General features: G+C 37.4%; 1 protein-coding gene across 1 annotated transcript in view; it reads right to left on the bottom strand.

Moving 5' to 3' along the window:
* The window catches only part of LOC138060009 (ruvB-like 2), a 17,708-nt gene extending 9,095 nt beyond the window's left edge, over window positions 1–8,613 (bottom strand). The window contains exons 1-10 of the mRNA XM_068905683.1: window positions 8,573–8,613; window positions 8,103–8,157; window positions 6,927–6,982; window positions 6,694–6,762; window positions 4,171–4,243; window positions 3,880–4,009; window positions 3,087–3,153; window positions 1,880–1,986; window positions 1,219–1,312; window positions 967–1,090 (exon numbers count right to left, since the gene is read on the bottom strand). Of these exons, the coding sequence (XP_068761784.1) occupies window positions 967–1,090; window positions 1,219–1,312; window positions 1,880–1,986; window positions 3,087–3,153; window positions 3,880–4,009; window positions 4,171–4,243; window positions 6,694–6,762; window positions 6,927–6,982; window positions 8,103–8,157; window positions 8,573–8,581 (784 nt within the window). The 5' untranslated portion in view covers window positions 8,582–8,613. The remainder of the gene's footprint in view (window positions 1–966; window positions 1,091–1,218; window positions 1,313–1,879; window positions 1,987–3,086; window positions 3,154–3,879; window positions 4,010–4,170; window positions 4,244–6,693; window positions 6,763–6,926; window positions 6,983–8,102; window positions 8,158–8,572) is intronic.
* Between the last annotated feature and the right edge of the window lie 10 nt (window positions 8,614–8,623).

The following is an 8,623-nucleotide window of genomic DNA, read 5'->3' as shown; positions in this document are numbered from 1 at the left end:
CTTTTATAAGCGTCGTAGTTCGAAATTAAACTGCTTCACGCCTTCATTCAACATAGTTTTAACCTTTTATTTGTTCTCTACGATTTTGAATGGAGTTGAAGGCGTTTGAGCACTATTCAACAACATAACTAACGCATTTTTGGATACTGAATCAGGAGAGTGTAACTATAGTATTAAATTTTAAGTAATCAACTTTTTTTTTTCAAATCGTTGGATCAAAAGTCGTCTCAGGTTTCAAACTGTTTAAACAGTCCACACGCACAATGTTTTTTCTTTGTTCCAATTTTTGCCCAACAATTCTGGCATTTGACTATTTGTCTGGTTCAGACCCCGGAAAACTTGATTATCTTAATCTCCTCGGGATGAAGCGATGAAATTTTAACATGTAACCTCAAATAATGTCGGAATAGGACGTTTGCGTCAAATTGAGGATTTGCTTCTGACTTGCTAAAGGAAAGAGGTTTGGAAATATCAAACCTATGGATCTGGATCAGGTTTGAGCTAGGATCATTAAGCTATGATGATTAAAGGGCACCCCTGGTCTCCCGCTAAAACATTCCAAGTGAAAGGGAGGTAGGGGTGCACAGTGACTTATCCGCTATATTGGACACACAGGTGTATGGTAAGGATCTAAATACCTGGTCCCAGTCGTTCAAAACGTGGATAGCGCTATCCACCACATAAATAGCTATCCATTGGATAATAGCGCTAGGCCTTATCTACCGGATATATCCAGCGGATAAGTCATAGCGAAACCAATAGTGATTTATCCAGTGGACAGCCCTATCCATCGTGCAAACAACTGGCCCCTGAGGGAGAATGTTAGAGACTTGATTTGACTGGTGCACAAAAAAAAGAGTGTGCACTGTATGTAAAGCACACACGTTCTAAGTTCAAAAGGCTGGGTGGGTTATGTCGTGGCAAAAGTTATCTGGGTGCCAAAGGCTAAGAGGCAGAATTTGTTACCTGAAAAAAGGGCCAAAAAACCCTGTGTTCTGCTGTTTATGACATCGATTTCGTGAAGAGTGACAGTGTGAACAACTTCTTTCCTTTTCTGTATTTCACCTTCAGGGCACTGAACAAACCTGGTCTGGAAAAAAAAACAAAAACAAAAAAACAAGATTTGGGCGATAATTTGACTGATAATTTGACTGTAGAAATACATTTTAACTTTTAAGGTGATAATAATCTCATACACCAAGGTTACAATGCAATTACCTGAGGCCCCATGGCATCATAATCCCGTGCTCGGTTGAATGATCGGCCAAGTTTGGAGACTTTCCCTGTAGCTTTGTCAATAGTTATAATGTCTCTAAAATTAAAGAAAAGAACATCCATTAGATGATGTGCTTTACTTATAAAGCAAAGTGTAATTGCCTGCATTTTACTCTTTTGATGGGAAGGGGTCTCAGAGATATAACCAGGAGGGAATAAGCATGAGCCACATCATTAGAGACGGTGCCAACTACCGGTAAGTCAAAAGTATGTTTGCCCCAATTTATGATTATGCAGGAAAGGTAGATCTTAAAAAGTGTTATTGAAATCCAACAAGAAAATTGGGGGTAACCATGCATTTCTCAACGATAATTCATGAACAATATTTGTACAAAGCTCTAAAATACAATGAACATGTACAAAGCACTGCATGGCGTTCTTTCTCAAACTGAAGCTTAATATCTCTAAAGAATGCATGGTTACATCCAATTTATTCTTTTTGGATACCAAGAGTACTTACGAAGATCTACTTTCTCTGCATAGTTTTAAAGCGTAAAAATATCCCTAATTGAGATTTCCTCAAAAAAACATCTCCTCAAAAGGGAATAAATTTTAACAACTACTGTAACAGTACATGTAAATTTTAAAAAGTGATGATACCAACCCAGCCTGTACTTTTTCTTTTGTAAGAGATTCTATCATCTTTGTTCCCAAATCGTATATTGTTTCCATCTCTGTAGTTTTTAAAGTAAGCTTGCCAATTTTGGCTCCCTGAAGGATTTGAGAATGAAAGACACATGTAGATAACTTAATGCCATATGAAAATAAAATGCAAATTGAGAGGATTTGTACAAAACTGTTTCAAGTGATTATTTTTTCTAATAATTTGGAGGTATTGAATCAATCCTACTAAAGATTTTTTGAAAAAGTATTGCAAATAAATTTTGCAGGTTACACCGAATATTAAAGATCATGCGTGACAGCGAAATGCATGGGGAACTTTTATTTTCTTAGTTTTTATTTGCAGTAGACCAATTTCGATATATTAAAATTCAGCCAGAAACAAAAGGCATCATATCGAGGCTCTGGGGAATAAATATAAGGATTTGTATAAGTTTATCCCCAGAGCCTCGAGATGATACCTTTTGTTTACGACTGAATTTTAATATTTCGAAAGTGGGCTATTGACTTGAAAACATGTTTTCAATTAGGCACTGTTTACTTCAGGAAATAACCAAAATAATTATGGAATAAGTCACCAGCAAAAGTGATCCATAAAGTGTAAAATCCTGGAAAAAATCATCTTCACTTCTTATTTAATGTGATGAAAGCTAAACATCATATTGAAGATTTGAGTTTGTTAGTTCTATAGCTATTCTGCTCAAAGGAGTTTGCCATTAGGATCTTTGGTTTTACCCCATTCTCAAATTTTCTTCAAAGTAACTTTGAACAAAATGTACATGTAGCACACCTCCTTAATTCCTCCTCGACTGCAAAAGCTATAAGATTGATGCTTAACCCATTGAACCCTTGAAGTGAGACTTAATAGATTATACTCTGTCTACAATGGGGGTGGTTTAGGAACTCGTCAATTGGTTAAACAAAATTCATTGTGACAAAGTAACACACAGTAACATTTGGTTTCTATCAAACCAGGGGTTTCATTAGAAGCCGATCACCGTCTTTGTCAGAAATTCGCCAGTCACTGCTACTCTACATTGATTTTCACTAAAACATTTTGTAAAAGACAAGAGTGAGCGCTGCTTACATGTACATTGATTAGGCTGGGCATCTACTTCAAAAGTTATCAAATAACTTGATAATAAAGTCTGTAGTATACACTGATCACCATAAAATAAAGAGTAGCCTACCGTTCCACTAGCTGGTCTGTCAATTTGTATCTCAACCACTTCACCTTCAATGATCTCTGTCTCTTCCCTAAAAAGTTGTGAAAAACAAAGTTTTTGGAAAAAAAAGATCATCAAAACATCTCTGTGATTGTCTTTAATTAGCCACTTTTTAAAAGAAGAGTATCCACACAATCTTTCATAAGGATTTCACTTAATTCACTCGCTCACAGAAAAGTGCCTTGTTCAGCAAAATAATTTTGCTTCCAAATTTTTGGCAATTAATTATTAATTCAAGGCACATACCAACTCCCAGTTGAATTAAATTTTATACATTGTTAAGGACCCCTTGAGTTCGTCATTATTAATAATTATTATTAAATATAGCCATCATTTCATAGACCCAGGTATCTTTTCCTTCCTGTCAGCATTCCAATGACTGTGTTATTGATGAGAGCAAATCAATAAAGACAACACATCATTGTTCATTTTTTGTGTTATTTTCCAATTAATTCTTAACAAAGGAAAAAGAGTTCTACTACAGTAAAATTTACAATGTATATTGATGATTAACTGTGTTTTTTCAGGTAGTATGGGCTGAAAGTTTACTGGTTAATAACATTTTCCTCGAAATACATTGTACAACCAGAACTTGTATCATTCATGTAATCAGATTAATTTAATGAAATCATATTGTCGAATACACTCGTCTGTGAAATTAATATTTCATGGTGATGGATGTACTTCACAAGTGCTCAGTGGTCAAACTTGTAACCAAGGTACAATATAAGACGTTTAAAAGAACTGTTCATCTCACTTTATTCGAACACCTATAGACCTTCTGAATGCCTGTGTCAGAGCTTCTGTCTTGCCCATCTCCAGCGAATAAATTTCACTGCCAGCTATGCCAGTAAAAGGGGTATCAGGACCAAGCGACTGTGCCATACCTGAAAATGTATTGAAAACAGATGCATTTCATATCATTATAATCAATAATAATAATTTAAAAACCTAAGCTTTACAGACAATGCAAAAGTACAAGTATTGACCAGTATATACACCTATCACAAAGGTTCTAACGTTTTGTATGAAAACGTTTATATTTTACCCATAGCAATTGCTGTTTTTCCAGTTCCAGGCTGCCCTGCAATCAAAACTGCTCGGCCAGCAATCTTTCCTTCCTACGAAAACAAAACAATCCAGTGAAGGGCCTGCTGCAAAATTCCTGTACTGTCCATGTAATTAGTAATTATGGCAGGCAAATGCCACCGAGGTCTTACATGTATTATTAAAGCCTAAGATTTCCGACACCATTCCTGGTTTGACGTGGACATCAAACATGTTTTTAGAAATAAAAAAGAGTAGCCTCTTTAACTGCTCCCAATTGGAGAATAAAATTGTCTGGTGTCTCCCACGAGTCATTCTTGAGTGAATATGGAGGTTGTTAACCCATTGCCTCCTTGATCACACCCCCCCTCAGGGTTGTATATAAGAGCCGGCAGCCGGCGAAGTTCGCCGGCTTCTCTGTCAGGTTTCGCCGGCTACTTTCATTGTTTGAAGAGTCAAGACATTAGAGGAGATGATGTTTATGAGGTCTAAACTACTTGGGCTCAATACAAATAAAAATTTGCAGTGCCTATCTTTTCTGAAAACACATAAAAGACTTCTGACTCAATGGCAGTTTAAAAACGTTATGCTTGAGACTTTCGTTTTGAAAAAATCTTGCTGCGGTGGCGGGAAAGTAGGAACAATATGATCTGTTGTCCGCCATATTGGATTTCGATATCTTTAAATAGCCCCCGATTGTATCTTACAGGAAGGAAAAATCACTCAAGGACGTTTTAGTCCGCGCAAAACTTCCTTTAATCACGCCGCAATCATAAAAAAACTTGTAAACAAAGAAGCACTTTCAAAAGGTTTGTTCTCAAACCAGAAGGAAATTTACATATGATGTTCTGCTAGCAACACGCTCAGCCTGCGTTCACGCATCTCTTACCACAACTCAACTGAGGAACAAAACTAGCCCCTGATCATTCACTAACCGCTCCTTCGTTTTCACTTCGAACCTTTCAGTTGATCATTTATAGCGAACGTAAAAGCTGAGGACTCGTAGACTTTATTTAAACACTTGAACGTAACGCTCCTCGGAGTTAAATCCTACTTGCCCGCGTAAGTGCTCATCCTCTCGAGGGCATCTCTACGCTTCAACATGACAACGGATCTTTATCCAATGTCACTCTTGATCAACTCTCACTGCTTTACGGAACTCCTAAACTCTTCGGAAAAAACTACATCACTCTTAAACCGCTCGAGTGATTTTCAATTTTCGAAATTACTACAACCAAGTTCCGCAACCATATTTTCCCGCTAATTACACAATGGAACGAATGTGTGTCATCTTCACACCTAAACAGGATCGAAACATCCTTTACGCCATTGGCGTATCCTCCAATCAGCTTCTTTATTTAACAACCAATCAGAAGCCTTTGCTGGTCTAGTCCTTCAAGTATGTGCCATGTTTACAAGTTGTCAAGTGGCAATATTTCCCATGCTCGTTAGCTCCAGCAAAACCACCAAAAAGATACAAAAAATATCACTCAACTTTTTGTTTATAGGGTTGTATTATTGAAATGTCGCTTCGTCTTTCTTTAAGTAACATGGTTTTCATAGTATAATTGCAGCTTGATTCACCCCTCTAATGTCTGAGTTTCATGGCCCAAAATGTCAGGAAATGCATTTTCCGGCATTCAGTTTTCAAAAATTTTCCGGGGGAGCATGCCCCCGGACCCCCCTAGAAGCGATGGGCAAAAGCCCATCGTATGGGTCCTCCGGACCCACAACTGTCTACTTTGCAAAAAACCCCGGCTACTTAAAACCTTAAAGAAAACCCTGCCCCTGACAGGTAAAATTGTCTGGCGTTAGACAGGAGTCAATGGGTTTAGGGTCAATGGGTTTAGGGTCAATGGGTTAGATTTCACATTTATTTATTTTGCCAAGAATAAAAAAAATTATATATATATATCAAGCAATTCTAAATATATACAGTGTAATAGTTAAAGGAATTATATTAACATTAATTACACAAAAGAAAGAAAAACTTATTCCTGGCAAGGAAGTTAAAAAGGGGGGCTTATTACTATGAGCTCCCTTCCTAACTTACATGTACGACTGTACACATTAGCCTGCATGGTAGGCGTTAAAAGGGAAGAAAGGGAAAATGGGAGGGTGGCTCCCAATTTTCCCCTCGCGCATTTTCCTCATGCGTTTTTCTCCCCTTCTCTCCGCATTATTGTGCCTGCCATGCAGGCTAGTACACATTAAATGACTGAGCGGCAAAATCAGATTAAAATCATTATACATTAAAATAAACAAGCAAGCAGAACCAGACACACTAAACATAAAGAAACATAAAAAAAGCAGCAAAATAAATAAACAAATAATGTTTATATATAGGAGAATCAACTAAGGAGAAATGCCTTCAATCTAACAACCATTAACCAATTGCCTCGGCTGGGAGTGAGACTCTCTCTAATGCCAGACGATTTTACTTTTCAATGGGGCAAAGGTTCAGAAGTCAATAGGTTAATGATTATAATAATTTCACTGGGAAAAAAACAAGAAAACAACACACCTTGATCATTTCTAGAATAACACCAGCTGCTCTCCTAGCTGCAACTTGCCCAACCATTCCTTGGGAAACCTGTAGAAAAGTCAATCATGAGTATCTCTTAAACAAATTTCAAACTCCAGTTATTATTGTGATAGATAAATCAACAGTTCCAGATTCAAGAATGGATGAAGTCTGGAATACAATTGTTATTTTAATACGATGCAACTAAAGTCATAATATTATTTAGACCGTACCTGTCTTGCTTCTAGGGCATCATCTAATCCAAGACCACGAATGTGTGAATGAGCTCCTATTAAATTTAGGTAAAAAAGTGTATACTACGGTAATCAATGTTATTTTTAGCAAGCTTAGTTTGTTCCAAGTGGAGTAAGACTTTTTTAGTACTGATATTTTTCGTGTCTCACTTTTTGCATTAATTTATTAATGCTTAATTAGTCCTGCTTCTTTTCCTGCTAGCAGAGGTCTTATTTCTTTTTGCGTTCGCTAGACTGACGAGTACGGGAAAAGAGACCTCTGCCACGGGTTGAAACTCGTTGTGTTAAGTGTGTGCGCGGTGGTTACTAATAGCAGCCGAATCCTTACGTGATACTTCACGTTGTGTGGGACCACTTAACAACAGTGAAAATACTGTAAAGGAATGCGCAGGACACAGAAGGCTCAAGTCACAATCAGCAAACATATCATGGGGAATGCGGTTTGAAAAGTGCCGTACAAGGTTGTGGACTGCGGTTGGATCAAAGTGAGCTTTCACCCGCGACAGAGGTCTGTTTCCCCGTACTCATCAGCACAGGGAACCTGTTTCTTTGAAAGGCAGTTCTTTGTTGCATGTGGAAGACAGTTTTGCCAAGAGCTTAGCATTTCTTAGTGCTCCACACAAAATAACTTTCCTATGTTTTCAACTACAAGATTTTGCTTTAGCCTAGTTTTAGGCAACATGACAAAATGTACAATGCGCCATTAAATATTAATAATTCTTTTGTACATAAATATTTTCTAAATGAAATGGCTGTTTGATTTTTCAAAAACAAAAAAAAAACAACAAAAGGAAAATCGGTATTAAATTATTTTTCTCCCCAGTACATCATTGTGTCTGCTGCTCCAGAATGCAACTTTAAAAGACTTTTCATTTAACGTCAGCCAATTTGAGTAAAGATTTAAATCGGCGGGTGTTAAAACACAGGTCGCATTCCACAGGTCAAGGTACATGTCATTGTGCTACAAACACAAAAACAACACCATAAGTGTCTCCTAGCCCTAATCACTCTGCGAAATGTTGTTTCAGGTCTAAGGGAAACGTTTGGCTTAGTTGTTCATCACTGGCGCATTGACTCCTAGTCTCTTGTCGAATGTGACCTGTATTTTTACACCCGAATGATTGAAGTTCATGCAAATAATAATTTGCCACTGACCTATTCTTTCAATTCTTGTTATGTCTCTCACTTCCTGAACTTTTTGTGCTGCGACCTGCAGAGGCAGTCAGCTAACATTAGTAATAAGTAAAGATGTTGATAATTATTACCATGGCAAAATTTATGTACAAGTACATGTATTCTTAGTTGCTGTATTTTCTCCTTCTTTAAATGAATTTCATTTACATTTCAGGCTTTAAGGAGAATTGGAGAAGCATACAAAGAGAATGACATCCCGTTTCACCCTACAGATTCAGAGATACAGAATCTACAAACGCTGTCAAGTTATCTTTACGGCCACAAAGTTTGACAATTTCGCGAGCTTATTGGAATCTCTGTGCTTCAAAAGGCTAGATAACAAAATCAGTTATCAATAAAAGATCTACGGCTCTAACGCGATTTCCAGTTATTTTTTCTCCAGGGAAAACCAAAGAAGGATTTTGCTGTTGCTGCAGCACATGTTCACTTACCGCCGCCATTTTGAACGCCGCCAAGAGGTCGTCTCGTACTCAGTCTCTTGA

Source organism: Montipora capricornis, chromosome 8, assembly GCF_036669925.1.
Source record: "Montipora capricornis isolate CH-2021 chromosome 8, ASM3666992v2, whole genome shotgun sequence".
Classification (NCBI taxonomy): Eukaryota; Metazoa; Cnidaria; class Anthozoa; order Scleractinia; family Acroporidae; genus Montipora; species Montipora capricornis.
Note: the sequence above shows the minus strand (reverse complement) of the source record. Positions and strands in the feature narration are given on the sequence as shown.